General features: G+C 40.0%; 1 protein-coding gene across 1 annotated transcript in view; it reads right to left on the reverse strand.

The window, feature by feature from the left end:
* Positions 1-19,711, reverse strand: part of LOC124622890 — a 96,278-nt gene that overhangs the window by 35,512 nt on the left and 41,055 nt on the right. Inside the window, exon 2 of the mRNA XM_047148679.1 lies at positions 7,900-8,005. Coding sequence (XP_047004635.1) covers positions 7,900-8,005 — 106 coding nt within the window. The remainder of the gene's footprint in view (positions 1-7,899; positions 8,006-19,711) is intronic.

A 19,711-nucleotide genomic window follows, 5' to 3' on the forward strand; every position in this document is an offset into this window, starting at 1 on the left:
AGCAGTAAAAACCTAACCACAAAGTTCACAATTCTTGAAGAATAGAAAGGTATGTATGGGGCAGACACTGTCATTGTTTTAACACATGGCCTAATTGTGTTACACTTATTTCACGGATGCATTGTTGTTGATCTAACCAATACAGGTCCCTCGTCTGAAACTCGGCCATGGACTGACTGTCTCAGGACGAAAAATTGGGCCGTTATATATCCTCACAATAATAGGTACTGAACCTACGCATTGTTTGAAGTTAAATTTACAGAAATTACAATTAAAACTTAACTCATTAAATTAACTGAATACATCAAAAGATTCCATCTTTTTAACAGTTTCTTCTACTACAAGGGTTAAGCCAAATTATTTGTTTAAATGGTGAAGTTAACAGCTATAGTTACACAAACAATACTTTTGACAAAACTGTTAATTACTTTGGAATTCATTAAGGGCTGGCTTTGCTAACATGTTTTCGAATAGAGCCAAATAAACACTTAAGAATGATAGTGTTTCATCTTTCAAACGTTTATAATTTATATTTGTTTATAAGTCAACAATAGAATTTAAGTTACAAAACAATTACTGATTTTGCCCTATAGTGAAAGATACTAACCAGGAATAGTCAAAATAAATTAGAAAATTGTTGTGACTCGCCAATCATTCAAAGCGCCGCCGCGCAATTACGTGTGTCCTCTACGTGCGGCGCTGTCTGCCAGCCATGCAGCAGCTGCACCACCTAAGCGGCCAGCTAAGCAGCGGCCGCTAGACTGGGACTCAGTGCTCATTTGAATGCTAACGTGTACACATGTCTTGCTTGTCAACTTACTCTGTGACTTATATGTGTTGTGTGGTTCTGAAATATATGTGTTAAACTTGACATTATAACAATTGGCGACGAGGATGGGATTTTTCCTTTTCACCGTTGACCCACAGGTTTCCATGGCTACTGTCGAGCAACTATTGCAAAATCTCCTTCAACAGCAAATGCTTCTAACAGCGGCGATTCGCAATTTCATTGCGGCGTCAAATGCGGGGTGTTTCTTGCCGTTGGCTATACCTCCTTTTCCTCCTTACGACGAGGCGGCGGAAGACTGGTCTGATTATGAAAAACGTCTTCGACAGCACTTCTTGGCATTTCATGTCATGGACGAACAACCTTATAAGTCTCTGTTCCTTTCCTGGATCTCACCTCAAATGTATCGGTTGTTGTCGCAATTGGCTCCTTGTAATTGACGCCTACTGTAACTTTCCTTTCATTGTCCGTTGCACGTCGCCTACCACTGCGGCAACCACCAGTGCTCTCGCCCGCATTTTTTCTTTGGAAGGCCTCCCCTCTACTCTTGTTACTGATAATGGTCCGCAATTAGCCTCTTCCGAATTTGCAGATTTTTCTGCTCGTCACAGCGTTATGCATGTCACGGCCCCGCCGTTCCATCCACAATCCAACGGTGAGGCTGAACGACTGGTCCGCACATTTAAGGCTCAGATGCGGAAACTTCTGACTTCTTCTGCTGCTGATGATGCACTTCTCCAGTTTCTGGCGTCTTACCGTTTCACCCCCATGGGCGACCACAGCCTGGCTGAGCTCTTACATGGCCGACAGCCCCGCACGCTACTTCATCTTCGGTGGCCTTCCACCTCACAGCCACGGGTGCCTCCACTTGGCCGGTTCACTGCCGACAACCTTGTCTGGGTACAGGGATATGGGAGGCGGCCGAATTAGAGCCCGGGCCACATCTTACGACACCGTGGCTGACGCCTGTATGAAATCCAGACGGACACGGGTGTTGCAGTGCGTCATTCGGACCAGTTTTGGCCTCGTGTGCCGGCAACGCCTGTTCTGAATGCCGCTACACCACCTTTGGCTCTACCTGATGCTCAGGATCTTGGCATCTCTCAATACTCACAATGCTTGTCTTGTGACAGCCAGAGCGAGAGCACCAGCAGCAGCGAGTACTGTTTGTATAAAGCGTTTATTTTGCATTTTGTTTACGACCTTCCACTAAGGAAGGGATTCTATTTGTGTTTATCTGCTCTGCATAGTAACTAACAGTTCTTGATAAAACTTTACGTAGTTTTCGTGTTAGATTTCTTAGTGTTTTCTTGATCGTTTAGAACAGAAATTGCCCTAAAACCGTCTTTTGTTTGTTTCGCGGCCGTTAGCCACTAGTCACTTGAATCAGCAGTTGTCTTGTGACAGCCAGAGCGAGAGCACCAGCAGCAGCGAGTACTGTTTGTATAAAGCGTTTATTTTGCATTTTGTTTACGACCTTCCACTAAGGAAGGGATTCTATTTGTGTTTATCTGCTCTGCATAGTAACTAACAGTTCTTGATAAAACTTTACGTAGTTTTCGTGTTAGATTTCTTAGTGTTTTCTTGATCGTTTGGAACAGAAAGTGCCCTAAAACCGTCTTTTGTTTGTTTCGCGGCCGTTAGCCACTAGTCACTTGAATCAGCAGTTGTCTTGTGACAGCCAGAGCGACAGCACCAGCAGCAGCGAGTACTGTTTGTATAAAGCGTTTTTGTACTTATTTGCTGCGCTTAGCTTTTAAATAGTTTTTCTGGGAAAACCTAGCGTAGTTTTCGCGTCTTGTATTTCAGTGAGTGTTTCTTGATTATCAGAGTAGCTCATCAGAAGATTATCTTGGGAATTTGTCACCGTATAGAGTAGGGTAAACATAGTCATGTGTAGGGACTGTGGTTGTTGTGAGCGGACGCAAGGAGAATTGGCCACTCTTCGGGGGCAGGTGGAGGCTTTGTCTGTTAGGCTCATCGAGCTCGAGGCGCAGGCGTCGGCTCGTAGTAGCGTTGGGGCAACTGTGGTGAGACCTATGCCTACTTCGGTGGCCTTGGAATCACATGGAACCCCTGATGTCGCTGCGTCTTCCAGCAGTGAGCATCTTACCGGTCAGCCATCACTCCAGGGTGAATGGCGGACAGTGGTGGGCTCGCGCGTGCCTGGCCGAAAGGCGAAGGTGGGATCTGGCCGCGTGGCAGCTGCCTTACCCCTTTCCAACAGGTACGGGGTGCTTCCTAGTGGTGATGACATCGTTTCCGAGCCACCACAGGATGCCTCGCCTGTTGGGCCAGTGGCCGATTCTCCGGCAAGGTCCCGACAGTCACAGAGGGCGGGCCTATTAGTTATAGGGAGCTCCAACGTTAGGCGGGTTATGGAGCCCCTCAGGAAAATAGCGGGTAGGTCGGGGAAGAATGCCAGTGTGCACTCGGTGTGCTTGCCGGGGGGTCTCGTCCGTAATGTGGAGGAGGCCCTTCCGGCAGCTATTGAACACACTGGGTGTGACCGGCTGCAGATAGTAGCACATGTCGGAACGAATGACGCCTGCCGCTTGGGTTCTGAGGCCATCCTTGGTTCCTTTCGGCGGCTGGCTGATTTGGTGAAGACAACCAGCATCGCACGCGGAGTGCAAGCTGAGCTTAATATCTGCAGCATAGTGCCCAGAGTCGATCGCGGTCCTCTGGTTTGGAGCCGTGTGGAGGGTCTAAACCAGAGGCTCAGACGACTCTGCGACTATAATGGTTGCAAATTCATCGACCTCCGTTATTGGGTGGAGAACTGTAGGGCCCATCTAGACAGGTCAGGCGTGCACTACACACCGGAAGCAGCTACTAGGGTAGCAGAGTACGTGTGGCGTGCACACGGAGCTTTTTTAGGTTAGAGGGACCCCCCCTTGGGCGAAACAATAAAATAGCTGACGGCTCACCAGAGAGGACATTATCATCGTTGATAAAGAACGTCCGTCCTCAGAGACCAAAAACAGGAAAAGTTAACGTAATATTGGTAAACTGCAGGAGTATCCAGGGCAAGGTTCCTGAATTAGTATCTCTTATTGAAGGAAATAGTGCGCATATAGTATTAGGAACGGAAAGTTGGTTAAAACCGGAAGTGAACAGTAACGAAATCCTAGACACAGAATGGAATATATACCGCAAGGATAGGATAAACGCCAATGGTGGAGGAGTATTTATAGCAGTAAAGAATTCAATAATATCCAGTGAAGTTATTAGCGAATGCGAATGTGAAATAATCTGGGTTAAGTATCAAAGGTGGGTCAGATATGATAGTCGGATGCTTCTATAGACCACCTGCATCAGCAACCGTAGTAGTTGAGCGCCTCAGAGAGAACCTGCAGAACGTCGTGAAGAAGTTTCGTGATCATACTATTGTAATAGGGGGAGACTTCAATCTACCAGGTATAGAATGGGATAGTCACACAATCAGAACTGGAGCCAGGGACAGAGACTCTTGTGACATTATCCTGACTCCCTTGTCCGAGAATTACTTCGAGCAGATAGTTAGAGAACCAACTCGTGAAGCTAACGTTTTAGACCTCATAGCAACAAATAGACCGGAACTTTTCGACTCCGTGAATGTAGAAGAGGGTATCAGTGATCATAAGTCAGTGGTTGCATCAATGACTACAAGTGTAGTAAGAAATGCCAAGAAAGGAAGGAAAATATATTTGCTTAACAAGAGTGATAGGGCACAAATCGCAGAATATCTGAGTGACCACCATCAAACGTTCATTTCTGAGGAAGAGGATGTGGAACAAAAATGGAAAAAATTCAGAAACATCGTCCAGTACGCCTTAGATAAGTTCGTACCGACTAAGGTCCAAAGCGAGGGGAAAGATCCACCGTGGTATAACAATCATGTACGAAAGGTACTACGGAAACAAAGAAAGCTTCATCATAGGTTTAAGAGTAGTCGAATCATAGCTGATAAGGAAAAGCTGAACGAAGCGAAAAAGAGCGTAAAGAGAGAAATGAGAGAAGCATTCAACGAATTCGAACATAAAACATTGGCAAACAATCTAAACAAGAACCCTAAAAAGTTTTGGTCATATGTAAAATCGGTAAGCGGATCTAAATCCCCTATTCAGTCACTCGTTGACCACGATAGCACCGAAACAGAGGACGACCGAAGAAAGGCAGAAATACTGAGTTCAGTGTTCCGAAACTGTTTCACTGCGGAAAATCGTAACACGGTCCCTGACTTCAGCCGTCGCACGGACGCCAAAATGGAAAATATTGAAATAAACGATATCGGAATTGAAAAACAACTGCTATCACTTAGTAGCGGAAAAGCATCCGGACCAGACGAGATACCCTTAAGATTCTACAGTGATTATGCTAAAGAACTTGCCCCCTTTCTATCAGCAATTTATCGTAGATCGCTGGAAGAACGTAAAGTACCTAGCGACTGGAAGAAAGCGCAGGTCGTTCCCATTTTCAAGAAGGGTCATAAATCAGATGCGAATAATTATAGGCCTATTTCGCTTACGTCAATCTGTTGTAGAATAATGGAACATGTTTTGTGTTCTCGTATTATGACGTTCTTAGATAATACAAATCTCCTTCATCATAACCAACATGGATTCCGCAAACAGAGATCATGTGAAACTCAGCTCGCCCTATTTGCCCAAGAAATTCACAGTGCCGTAGACACTGGCGAGCAGATTGATGCCGTATTCCTGGACTTCAGGAAGGCATTTGATACGGTTCCGCACTTACGTTTAGTGAAAAAAATACGAGCTTACGGAATATCGGACCAGGTTTGTGATTGGATTCAGGATTTCCTAGAAGAAAGAACACAACATGTCATTCTTAACGGTTCAAAATCTGCAGATGTAGAGGTAATTTCGGGAGTACCGCAGGGAAGCGTGATAGGACCTTTATTGTTTACAATATACATAAATGACTTAGTTGACAACATCGGTAGCTCCGTGAGGCTATTTGCAGATGACACGGTTGTCTACAAGAAAGTAGCAACATCAGAAGACTCGTACGTACTCCAGGTGGACCTGCAGAGGATTAATGCATGGTGCGACAGCTGGCAGCTTTCCCTAAACGTAGATAAATGTAATATAATGCGCATACATAGGGGCAGAAATCCATTCCAGTACGATTATGCCATAGGTGGTAAATCATTGGAAGCGGTAACGACCGTAAAATACTTAGGAGTTACTATCCGGAGCGATCTGAAGTGGAATGATCACATAAAACAAATAGTGGGAAAAGCAGGCGCCAGGTTGAGATTCATAGGAAGAATTCTAAGAAAATGTGACTCATCGACGAAAGAAGTAGCTTACAAAACGCTTGTTCGTCAGATTCTTGAGTATTGCTCATCAGTATGGGACCCTCACCAGGTTGGATTAATAGAAGAGATAGACATGATCCAGCGAAAAGGAGCGCGATTCGTCATGGGGACATTTAGTCAGCGCGAGAGCGTTACGGAGATGCTGAACAAGCTCCAGTGGCGGACACTTCAAGAAAGGCGTTAGGCAATACGGAGAGGTTTATTATCGAAATTACGAGAGAGCACATTCCGGGAAGAGATGGGCAACATATTACTACCGCCCTCATATATCTCGCGTAATGATCACAACGAAAAGATCCGAGAAATTAGAGCAAATACGGAGACTTACAAGCAGTCGTTCTTCCCACGCACAATTCGTGAATGGAACAGGGAAGGGGGGATCAGATAGTGGTACAATAAGTACCCTCTGCCACACACCGTAAGGTGGCTAGCGGAGTATAGATGTAGATGATGTAGATGCAGCCCTCTCACCATCATCGCGATGCCAGCACAAGAACGGACGCCACCAGGAGAAGTGCCCATGCAGGAACCGGATGACCATCCTCTGTCAGAGCAAATCTACTCGCCTCCTCCTCCAACAGACGCCGACACATCGCCCATATCTCCTGTCATATCAACTGGACTTGCCGCAACGGGCAGATTGGTGCATGGGGCCCCAGCAGATTTGACCCCTACATCTCCTGTCATCTCGACCCGTTATCATCGGGGACACTTCCGTCCGTACAGGAAGCCTGCTCCTCGAGACTTTACGGTGAGTCAAACAATGCCTATGGACATTAGCCATCTCCAGGACACCTCTATCAAGACCAGTGCACCAATTTCAAAGGGGGGAAAAGTGTTGTGGCTCGACGATCACTCAAAGCGCCGCCGTGCTATTACGCACGTCCTCTATGTGCGGCGCTGTCTGCCAGCCATGCAGCAGCTGCGCCACCTAAGCAGCCAGCCGAGCAGCAGCCGCTAGACTGGGACTCAGTGCTCATTCGAATGCTAACGTGTACACATGTCTTGCTTGTCAACTTACTCTGTGACTTATATGTGTTGTGTCGTTCTGAAATATATGTGTTAAACTTGACGTTATAACAAAAATCAATTACATACCTAACACCAAGCACAAAATTAGATCTGGTGTTATATTCTTTAAAACTGAGGGCCAACCTTTCTCTTTTATCAAAATGCAGATTATACTCAAGTATGTTAATGGTAACTAGTTTAAAGTGAAAAAATGAATTTTTAGGAGGCAGACAGGAAAACAAGAGGGGAAGAAAAAATATCCCAGCTTGCTTTGTCACATAGTGAAATGAATGTTAAAACGTTTTCATTTTGGTGCTTCAGATTTATTTTATCTTGGGCAGTACCAAGTAACTTTCCTTGTCCACTGAGATTAATGTAACATTGTGCAACAATTCTAAATGGAGGAAAATGTTACTGCATGATTCTGATTATTAGCTGGACTATTGATTCTAAGACTTTTATATATTAACATCCAGAAAGACACTCTAGTAGGGTCTAATGTTGTTTGTAATCATGTAATAAACACGACCAGATCATGTACTTGATGACCAGCTTAAATGCACAACAATGAGGCAATTTGCATGAAATATATGACAATAACAGAAGTTACAAGGATCTAAGGAGAGAAGAGAAAGCAGCATTCAACGTTCAGCTGTGGTGAAAAAAAGTTTAAGAAGGTGGTATTGTCATGCATCTTTTACCTCACAGAAAAAGTGTTAATAACAATGTAATAAAAAAATCTATCACTTTTTGAAACATTTTGCATTTTACTCACTTGCAACTTTGTCATCTTCTGAAATTGATTTTCTCTCAACCAAAGGCTTGGGGAGCTCTGTGACATTTTCAATTTCACTCATCCTCCTCCTGAAGCCGAAAAGCGTCTGTAAGAAAACAAACATAAAATTGGTGTTATATCTATTCAGTTTCAGCAATATGAAATGGATAGGGGGTGGGGGAGGGGGGGGGGAGATGATCCTATAATCAGGGAACCATTTATGTTCCATCTACTCATATGTTTATAGTAAAGTAGCAAGTTCATCATTTTTTCTTATTCAGAGCAAGTTTATTTTGATGGAGCAAAATCAGATTACTTGTATCAGTCATGCAGGGCCAGATACTGTTGCTAACTGTGGGGTGAAATGGAAAACTGAGTCCTATGAAGGCCATGTAATCTTGGTGTAACATGTCAAGCCAAGGTGGTGCTGTTTGCCAATCGCAAGTTCAGGAGTTCACTAAATATTATGAATAGTACTGATAAAAAGTGTTATGTTTGCAAAAAATTGTATCATTTACTGAGATAATGGGTGTCTTACATGCTGTGTGTCAAAAGTGACTGAAAAATGCAAGGAGAAAACTGTAAGACCCATCAATAACATGGGAAGCAGAGCTTGTCCTTCTTACTATGAATACATGCAAGAAACATGAGAAAACTTTTGTTCATGTAAAAAAAAAAAAAAAAAAAAAAAAAAAAAAAAAAGTGTGATGAAGGGTATTACGTGGTTCAAATGCAAGACAGGGTACCACAGTAGTGGTGTAAGCACTGACCCCAAACAGAAAACCAGGTATGTGCCAAATGTGATGACTTATATCAATAATTAACAAACATAGATTGCATGTTTTAATTGATGACATCATCTATTTAAAACAAAAAAGAATATTATTTAAGCAACGAAATGATAGTGGTGTAAAACTGTATGCTTTGTGTAACAAAACAAGTGAACAAAGGAAGTAAGTGGACAGTATATCACAGATTCTAATGGACACCTGGAGTCACGAAAATAAAAGCTTTATCAGCAGTATTTGTGGAAAGTGCAAGAAAACAACAAAAAGCAGCATGACCCGTATCAAGTGTGAAGCAAAGTTGCTCTTTCGATGTGGAAAGGTAGATTCATCACTGAGAGTGGACAGAAACTTTGTGATGGAATGGAAATGTGATACACATAGAAATATATCAAGCAACAGGCCTAATATTCCTTCAAGAAACCAAAATTAGGTGCTTATTTTGCCAGTGATAAAAGTACTTCTCCAAAATCTAATGAAGGGACATCACCAAGAAATGCTGCAGTACAAAATGCTCACAAGTGTCAATGAGTCTCTGAAAAATCATATTGCTTGAAGACACATCTAAATAAAGTTAAACAGATACCGTATGCCACAGCGAAGAGTTCTCATTGTTTATGGGCACATGAGTTTTGCTGATAGCTATGGACATGGAATGGCCTCACATATTAATGAAGCATCAACTGTGAGATCCATGAGTTTTATTAAGGCTGGGGCCTCCCTCTCAGAAATAAGTACGCATATACACTCAGAAGAAACTGCTAAGTTGTCATCAAACAATTCGTAGCCCTGGTTGGTGCCTCTAATGGTATATACATAAAAATGAAACACTCATAGCGTACTAGGAATTAAAGAAGTGGCTGGGTCATCTGACTCATACAAACGTTCTGTTTGTGAACATTCCACTCCATAATGACCTACCATGCTAGTCCTGCATAAACAAGGAATTAATTATGCTAATGAACATTAGCCAAGTGCATGTAAACATTTTAAAAATGTCAGAACTGTAGACATCAGTGTGGATGTGTCCCAGATTCCACACTATACACTCCATTGGAATGGTCTTGGAAAGCAGCTTGTGTCGCAGTAAGTACTTTAAGAAACTAAAAAGATCCATCTTATATCCTATTACAACTAAGACAATGTTAGGCTACCAAAAATACTCTGATGACAAAAACTTTTCAGGATGGAAACTCCACTGGCCAGCCAAGCATATGAAAACAACATGGCAAGTAATTGCAAGCAGAAAAATCATCAACCAAAACCAGTGCATTCATTCAAAAGATCAAAATTTTGTATTTTATTTCAGAATATGCAAAGCTTAAGGAACAGAAGTTTAGAACTACAAATATTTTAGAAAGCCTCACAGGAATTATAGATTTGCTTTGTATTTCTGAGCATTGGGTTAAAGATGGTAAAGCTGCCTATTTTTACTTTACAGGCTTTCAGGTGGTTAATCAATTTTGTAGAACTAACAAAATGTGAGGTGGCTGTCTAATACTTTCTAGAGATAATGTAGAATGTATTCCATTACTTAAAACCAAGTGTATGAATTGTGAAAAGTATTTTGAACATGTCACTGTAGATATTAAATCTCTTAAGATTTTAGTTACATGCTTCTACAGACCACCTGATGGTAACATAACAATTTTCACCTCCAAACTCAACATGCTACTACAACACTAAAGTTCAAAATACCACAATATTATTTTCTGTGGAGATTTTAATATGGATTCTTAATACAACCCACTGCTTCCCAAAAAATAGTCAAAATGTTTGCAATGCTATAACATAATAAATATAAACAACAAACCTACAACAACAACTAATTTACTGCTGACAGGTGATGTGCTCACATACTAGAAGACAATATCACTAATGGTAAATCAGATCACTATTTCTTTCTACTGAGTATGACCACACAAGATAAAAATAAGCAGACAGAAGCTTTCCAACACACATATGAAAGACCAACTGGCAACAAAAACAATGTAGCATATCTCACACATCTCCTCCATAAAGTTGACTGGAAGGATGTCTATTGTGATAGCAATATTGACAGTAAGATTCAAGAATTTATGAGTGTTTTGCAACACTGCTATGAAGTGGCATTCCACATCAAAGTTGTAGCTCAACAATAGACATGCAGAATGTCTAATAATAAATGGCTAAATCAGGAATATAAACCTCTTTCTGAAATAAGAGATTACTATATGCCTACAGTAAAACTGCAGACAGCAAATTATTCCATAACTATTTCAAACAGTATAAAATTGTTCTAAACAAGGCAATTCATGAAGCAAAGAAAATGTATAATTGGCAGTTCATCATTAACTTGTAATAAATCAAAAGATATGTGGAAACTGATTAACAAAACAGTTAGCAAAAAAGGCATGACACTCATTAACATGCATTAAAAATGAAGATGGTGTTATCACTGACAATAAACAGTTATGTGAAATATTCAATACTCACTTCATTAACATTGGCAACAAACTCTTTTCTTTAATCAAGATACCTGCATTTATTTGTCACTCAATGTCAGTGATGCTCCTACAATCATTTTTTCTTGGTCCAGTCACACCAAGTGAAATATGTAATATTATAAAGCAGAAACCACAGAAACATTCCTGGTGTATTTTATTCCCATTTAAAACAAATCTAACATCCTGTTTATGACCCACTGTCAAATAGAATAAAATAATCCTTATTGTCAGGTCAATTTTTTAGAATTTTTAAAACAGCAGAAGTTGTTCCTCTGTTTAAAAAAGGTGAAAGGAGTGATGTAAACAACTACACACCTGTCTCCATCTTTTCAAGCATATCAAAAGTCCTTGAGAATTTAGTACATGACTGTGCTATTAATTTCTTGGATAGTAATTGCATGCTGAGTCTCCACAAGGTTGACTTTCAGAAAGGGAGACCAATAAATGGAGCACAATATTCATTTTAAATGAAATCTACAGTGCACTAAATGAAAAAGACACACACACACACACACACACACACACACACACATACATAACACATGTGTTCCTTGATCTGACAAAAGCTTTTGATTTAGTCAGCCATGAATTACTGTTGGAGAAACTACTACATTATGAAATTGACTGCTTTAGGTCCATCTTTCAGACAGAGTACAGAAATTAGTGATCACCTCATAAATGTTGAAAGTGCTCAACCAGTGGAGCAAGTAGTAAGATGAGGCATTCCCCAAGGTTCCACACTTGGTCCCCTTTTATTTCTCATATTTATCAATGATCTGCTCCAAAGCATTCAGGAATGTCCCACAGTAATATTTGCTGATGACGCCAACATACTGGTTTATAATCAATGTCCTCATCAACTCAACACCAAAAACTGTAATCTGGTAAAATGGGTAAACAAAACCAAACTTATCCTAAATAAATATATCACTGAACACAAAAGATATCATCTCTGATAGATGATATCAGGATAGAGAAATAACCCAAAATGCTTTGTAGTGAGGACAGATGACACACTACAGTTGGATACACATGAAGATAAATTATTGAACAGGATGAGCAGTCTCTGTTATACTTTTAGTATTCTAAGTAATGTCTGTGACATGGAAACACTAAAATATGCCTACTTCGCATTGTTGCACTCAATAATTACACACTGCTTTCCTTTTTGGAGCTCCTCACACAAGAAGATATTTATTATGCAGAAACGAATAATTAAGGCAATACAACAAGTGCCCCTATCCTTCACCACTAGACATTTCTTTAAGGAGCTCAATATCTTGCCAGTACCTTGTATCTGTATCCATGAAACAGTGTGTTTCATCCATGAAAATTTCCATATGTTTACAAAGAATAAAGATGTTTACCACCACAATGCTCAGCAATCCAATTGCATATTAATAGTTGATCAATGGCTACATAAAGGGCACAGTAGTGCAAGGCACAAGGAAGTTCTTCTGCACAAGGAGATACCAAAAAATGTAAAGTCTCAGCAGAAAAGATTCAGATTCAAAATAAAATCAATGATAAAGATACACTGCTTCTGTTCTGGAGATGAATTTATGAATACTAAGCTAAAATAATTTGTGTGTTGTACTTTAATATGTGTGTTACCATTTCACTTTCACTTGACGTATTTGCCTCACTTAACAGATGTAACTGTTGGTTCCTTGTTATGTCTTATCTGCACATATGATAACATAATGTAAATATTGTTTACAGGTATTATTCTCTGCAATCTTTATCCGATGACTGTATGTGAATATATTACAAGAGTGATGCCTATCTATGAACGATGTCTAATTTATATAACAGTATATCTTAAAAATGTTTATATTTACGTATGCATGTAACTGAATAGCTCAAAAATGTATATGTTTATGTATGCAGTTAATTTAAATGTGAAACATTCTCTTCAGCAACTGACCAGTAAAACAATACTCATAGTTTAAGTTGTTCATGTTACATTAGGAACCACTCATGTTTGGAAAAGTGACCTGTATAATATTTTATTATATAGGGTGCCCCAAAAAGAATAACCCGATTTTAACTTGTAATAATATTGAGACAAATGTCACTAGGTAACTGAAACAGCACTAGATGTGATCGTCATGGTCTAGAGTTTCAGCAAAAATCCACTAGATGTCACTATGAGCGCTGACCTGTAGCATGCACCCAGTCTCGTGCAATATGGCATCTGCGCAACAGAAGGCATATTGTGTTACTGAATTTATTTGTACTCAATCAGTGATCGCTTTTCACATGCGTATATGGGGGCTCAAAAACCCTCATGAAACAATTGAACATGAACGTGATTCACCAAAAATTAATGTTTTTTTGCTTTTTCGCAAAGCAAGGTTTATGGACCCTACTTTTTTGAGGAAGAAACCATAACAGGACAATCATATCTTGCAATGCTGCGAAACTGGTTATTCCCACAACTTGACTCTGACAATTTCCTCTATCAGCAAGATGGAGCACCACCACACTGGCACAACAACGTATGCAATTTCCTCAATGCTGACTTGCCTCAACATTGGATAGGGGTACAGGACTATGAGACCAGGCTTTACACTCTTGGCCTCCTATGTCCCCTAACTTAACACCATGTGATTTCTTCCTGTGGGGATATGTTAAACAATGTGTTTGCATTCCTCCCTTATCTCGTGACATTGATTAATTAAAAACCAGAATATCAGATGCTGTAGCTTCAGTGACAGAAGACACCTTACGCTAAGTCTGGGATGAACTCAGCTACTGGCTAGATGTTGTCCATGCAGCCAATGGGGGACATATTGAACATATACGATGGATTGTTATAAACTTTGTGGAGTCAGCATCTCCTTAGAGTTGACACGACTCAGTGGTGATGGTTGTCCCAGTCAGTATGACGTGGAACAGCATCTGTCGCTCACAACAACGGCACCCTGTAGCTAGCAAGAAAACACAAACTCCACGTGTGGTTTGGTCACATTTCAGATACTGTCTTTTATGATTAATGTCAATATTTTGAAAGAGCAGTGCATCAGAATGTGCTAGCTGCTCTTGCTGCTTCACTGATAAATGTGGCAATTGCACCACTCGATGTCGCGATGACTCCCTTGACCTGAAATGATGACCACCAGTTTTCTTTTGTTGTGAGTCCGCGACAGACTCTCAACTTGTGCGAACAGGCTAATTGTAGTTCTTCTTTTTATTATACCCAGTTAGGCAATGGATGTTAAATATTAATAATATAAAGTCTTGAATCTTCAATCCATCACCCAAGTCGTGGCCACATTATGATATTGTGAGGATGTTAAGCTAATAAATTGTTATTCTGTCATCAAGACATCGCTACATCATGTGTTCAATAACTACATGATGTAATTCTAGAGATAACATATACTTAAGCAATGTTCAGAATGTGTCGTAATCTTGGGACAAATCAATGACTGTTCACTGTTAAATAAGCATGAATTCACTTTTCACTTGATAATAATCTAATAGTGAATTAATTTTCACTAATACACATGAAATGTCTATTCAATTATGTAGGCAACATGAAGAATTAAATTTTGAATCCAATTTTATTGTTCCTTGTAATTAATTGCCCTATGCTGAGCACGCACACCAATTTCTCACTCAGGGAATTGCTTCCATTTGCATCAGTAATCCTGTCATTGACGACAACTTCTGACAACTCGGTGCAATTGTACATTCTTCGTGTTTGCGTTTGTTACCTACTCCTGACTAATAATTGTTTTTCTGTCGGTGATCTTTCTTTTTCAATATCCTTGAATATTCTCGCTTATTCAGTATCACAAAGGCTAAGTCCCATCACAAATCTCACATGATTTAATTTCCTTGCAAGTTTCCATATCCCATTATCTTGCTAACGGTAAAGATGACTTTGCTTTAGTATGACTTCTGAATACTCAGTCAATAATGCAAAACTTTCAAACTTCCGATTAGCTTAAAACAATCTAGTAGCAGTTACATGCGTGCTGCTATTGCAATAGTACTAGAGAGCAACTAGATAGCAATTGAAGCTAACATTTCCATTTTCGTGTTACATTGTACTCACATTTAACTTCCTATTCAATGCAGCTATAACTCTCTTCTGTGGTAAATACTATCTTTGGCCAATTTACCATATGGACTTTAAACTTCGCTATTAATTATTTTGCAGTTCTTTCTTTGATGTTTTTGTTGTGTATCCTATCATATTCTTTCATTCAGTCTCTATATCATGATACATATTATTAATTCACATGACATTCCTGTTGATCAAATTATCACAAGTGTAAATTTTGTCATCAGTAGCTGCTGTCACTGTCAGGATGACTAATTTTCCTACTTCTTTTACAACAAAGGGTTGTTTATTAGAGTTTCTGTAATTGGGGTGTTATAACTTTTCTGAGTAATTTAGTATGCAATTCGTTGGTGTTAAGCCTTTCTTCCTCATAAATAATTATATTTAAAATTGGGTCATTCATTTTGGGACACCTTGTATTGGAGACATCCCATAACATGATAAACAGCTCCAACCAATAGGAATAGCTCCATCTCTGCTACAAGGTACACATAGGTAGGATGTGACTTTTTCCACATGGAATTTCCCACTGAAGAATATTTTAGCATTATGTATAATCACACTAAAACTGATCTATCAATCTAAATTAATTTTGATGCCAATCACAACCCTGACAAGATCATTCAAACATCTTTGATCTAGATTCTTTTCAAAAGAGCTGTTTGAAACATCAACATTCCTCACATGAGCACTGTTTCATGGACTCTTTTAAATATGCACTGCTGGCCAGCTATTCAAAGTGAAATTTCGAAACAGGTACATTGTGTCATGAACAAATCTGCAAGTTTCAAGACACTGCAGAAATGTTACACTACAAACTTCATCAGGGCAACTTGTGCCTTAAAGGTATTTTGTGTAAATGTCAGTGATTTTACTGTTTTATTGGCCATCAGTGCTCAAAAGTTGACTAACTGTGAAGTGTGAGACATGCTTGCCCTTGTTGTAAGACAACATTATTTATGTTATATACTGGCATAGAATGAGTTGTCTTCTGGAGTTCAGGAGTCAGCTGATTTAAGCACAAGATTTAAGGGTGAGATGTGCAGCAATATTGAAGCTTGGTATGTCTGATACTTTGTAAATCTGGTGCATTTAAGGCACAGGTTGTGCTGATGAAGTCTGTAATGTAACATTTGTGTAGTACCTTGAAACGAGTAGTGTTGTTTGAGTTACAAAGTAAATGTTTTGAAATTAAGTGCCTCTACATTTCAGTGTACTCTGTTGCATAAAGTTTAATACTGGCAATATCTTTCTTCACCTTACTGTTCTCATGTTCTAGAAATCCATATTTAGAAGAGTCCATGAGACAGTGCATGTGAGGAATATTGATGTGTCAGTTAATGCTTTTGTATAATTGCATACAATGTAACATTTTTTAAGGTTCCTGTCATGGTTGTAACTGGTATTGAAATTGGTTGTTGGTGGTTGAGAACCTAATCAGTGAAGTCACCAGCCCCTTGGTCAACAGCATTCGTTTGCAGTTAGTGGTGTCCACCACAAAGTAGATCAGATTATGAAAGCATGTAAGAGTCAAAATTGCACTGATTACATTGCCTCCTGAGACGCAGCAAGGTAGGAGTAGGCAAAATGCAACATGGAATAACAATATTAATGTGGTAATAGTAAACTGCAGGAGCGTCTATAGAAAGGTCCCAGAACTGCTCTCGTTAATAAACGGTCACAATGCCCACATAGTACTAGGGGCATAAAGTTGGTTGAAACCAGATGTAAACAGTAATGAAATTCTAAACTCAGATTGGAATGAATACCGCAGAGACAGGCTGGACTGTGAGGGGGGAGGCATGTTTATAGTGATAAGAAGTGCAATAGTATTGAAGGAAATTGACGGAGATCTGAAATGTGAAATAATTTGGGTGAAGGTCATGGTTAAAGCAGGCTCAGACATGGTAATTGGATGTCTCTATAGGCCCCCTGGCTCAGAAGCTGTTGTGGCTGAGCACCTGAAGGATAATTTGGAAAATATTTCGAGTAGATTTCCCCACCATGTTATAGTTCTGGGTGGAGATTTTAATTTGTCAGATATAGACTGGGAGACTCAAACGTTCATAACATGTGGCAGGGACAAAGAATCCAGTGAAATTTTTTTAAGTGCTTTATCTGAAAACTACCTTGAGCAGTTAAACAGAGAACCGACTCATGGCGATAACATGTTAGACCTTCTGGAGACAAACAGACCCGAACTATTTAAAACAGTTAACGCAGAACAGGGAATCAGTGATCATAAATCGGTTACTGCATTGATGATTTCATCCATAAATAGAAATATTAAAAAAGGTAGGAAGATTTTTCTGTTTAGCAAAAGTGACAAAAAGCAGATTTCAGAGTACCTGATGGCTCAACACAAAAGTTTTGTTTTAAGTACAGATAGTGTTGAGGATCAGTGGACAAAGTTCAAAACCATCGTACAATATGCATTAAATGAGTATGTGCCAAGCAAGATCGTAAGAGATGGAAAAGATCCACCGTGGTACAACAAACAAGTTAGAAAACTGCTGCGGAAGCAAAGAGAACTTCACAGCAAACATAAACATAGCCAACACCTTGCAGACAAACAAAAATTACGTGAAGCGAAATGTAATGTGAGGAGGGCCACGCAAGAGGCGTACAATGGGGTACTGAAACAGAGGATAACAAACTAAAGGCTGAAATACTAAATGCCTTTTTCCAAAGCTGTTTCACAGAGGAAGACGGCACTGTAGTTCCTTCTCTAGATTGTCGCACAGATGACAAAATGATAGATATTGAAATAGACAACAGAGGGATAGAGAAACAATTAAAATCGCTCAAAAGGGGAAAGGCCGCTGGACCTGATGGGATACCAGTTCGATTTTACACAGAGTACGCGAAGGAACTTTCCCCCCTTCTTGCAGTGGTGTACCATAGGTCTCTAGAAGAGCGTAGCATTCCAAAGGATCAGAAAAGGGCACAGGTCATACCCATTTTCAAGAAGGGATGTCAAACAGATGTGCAGAACTATAGACCTATATCTCCAACGTTGATCAGTTGTAGAATTTTGGAACACGTATTATGTTCGAGTATAATGACTTTTCTGGAAACTAGAAATCTACTCTGTAGGAATCAGCAAGGGTTTCGAAAAAGACAATTGTGTGAAACCCAGCTCGCGCTATTCGTCCTCGAGACTCAGAGGGCCATAGACACGGATTCCCAGGTAGATGCCATGTTTCTTGACTTCCGCAAGGCGTTTGATACAGTTCCCTACAGGCGTTTAATGAACAAAGTAAGAGCATATGGACTATCAGACCAATTGTGTGATTGGATTGAAGAGTTCCTAGATAACAGAATGCAGCATGGCATTCCCAAGTAAGGGTGATTTCAGGTGTGCTGCAGGGGAGTGTCATAGGACCGTTGCTATTCACAATATACATAACATCCAAAGTTCGCTGAGGCTTTTTGCGGATGATGCTGTAGTATACTGAGAGGTTGTAACAATGGAAAATTGTACTGAAATGCTGGAATAGAAGGGAGAACCAATAGAGGTACTAAAGGTACTCTCCGCCACACACCGTCAGGTGGCTTGCAGAGTATGGATGTAGATGTAGATGTAGATTGATAGCAGAGCTGAGAAGTAACTTAAAGGGAAGTAAAATTATGTAGGTTAGTGTAGACAAGGGGTCTCTCAGGGCTCATCTGTGGCAAGAAAAACACTACCACATCTGACTTCACACCAACCCAGTTAAGAAGGGTGTAGACTGTGACAGAATGAAGAATGCTTTTAACTAGGAGAGTCACAATAGTAAAAGTAAGGATACTAAAAACTTAATGGACATTTGTTGGACCATCAACAATAAAACTCAAAGGGAGAGAAATAATGAGGTCAGCAGGAGCCAGAGGCAGTTACTGTGGCTCTGCATGTGATGGGGACCATCATTCATGCAACCATCTCATCACCCCCAATATGTTTTTGGCACAGGAATTGTTGGGAATAATAAGTGTCTGGGGGTTGTGAGGGTGTAAATAATTATGGACCTTATTATAATCTACTAATGACACAACCATTAATCACAGCATCTCATCAGCAACAGAGAAAATGAGCTGCATCCAAATTTTGCAGCCATCATTTGAGAAAATCATAAACCTAGCATTGATTTACAAAAAAGAGACAGCCTTCTTGCTGAGAACTTTACAAACAATAGATGTTGCCTTGCATTAACATGAGAAACACAGTTAATCAGCAGACCTATGACTGATTAATGTACAACTGTAAAAGACAATGATAAAGAAAGGCTGCTATGTCCAAGCTCAGGAAAACTATTTCAAAACTAAAGCAGCACACACACAGAAATTCCCAAAAGCTTAAATAATTATGCAGCCTAAATGTAGTGTAGGAACAATAAATGTCAAGCAGTGCAGAGAAGGCCTATATGTTGCTGGAATATGGAGATAACAAAAAGGTTCAGTAGTTGCAGGAACACTGGATCACAGAC

The sequence above is a fragment of the Schistocerca americana genome, chromosome 7 (assembly GCF_021461395.2).
Source record: "Schistocerca americana isolate TAMUIC-IGC-003095 chromosome 7, iqSchAmer2.1, whole genome shotgun sequence".
In the NCBI taxonomy this organism is placed as follows: Eukaryota; Metazoa; Arthropoda; class Insecta; order Orthoptera; family Acrididae; genus Schistocerca; species Schistocerca americana.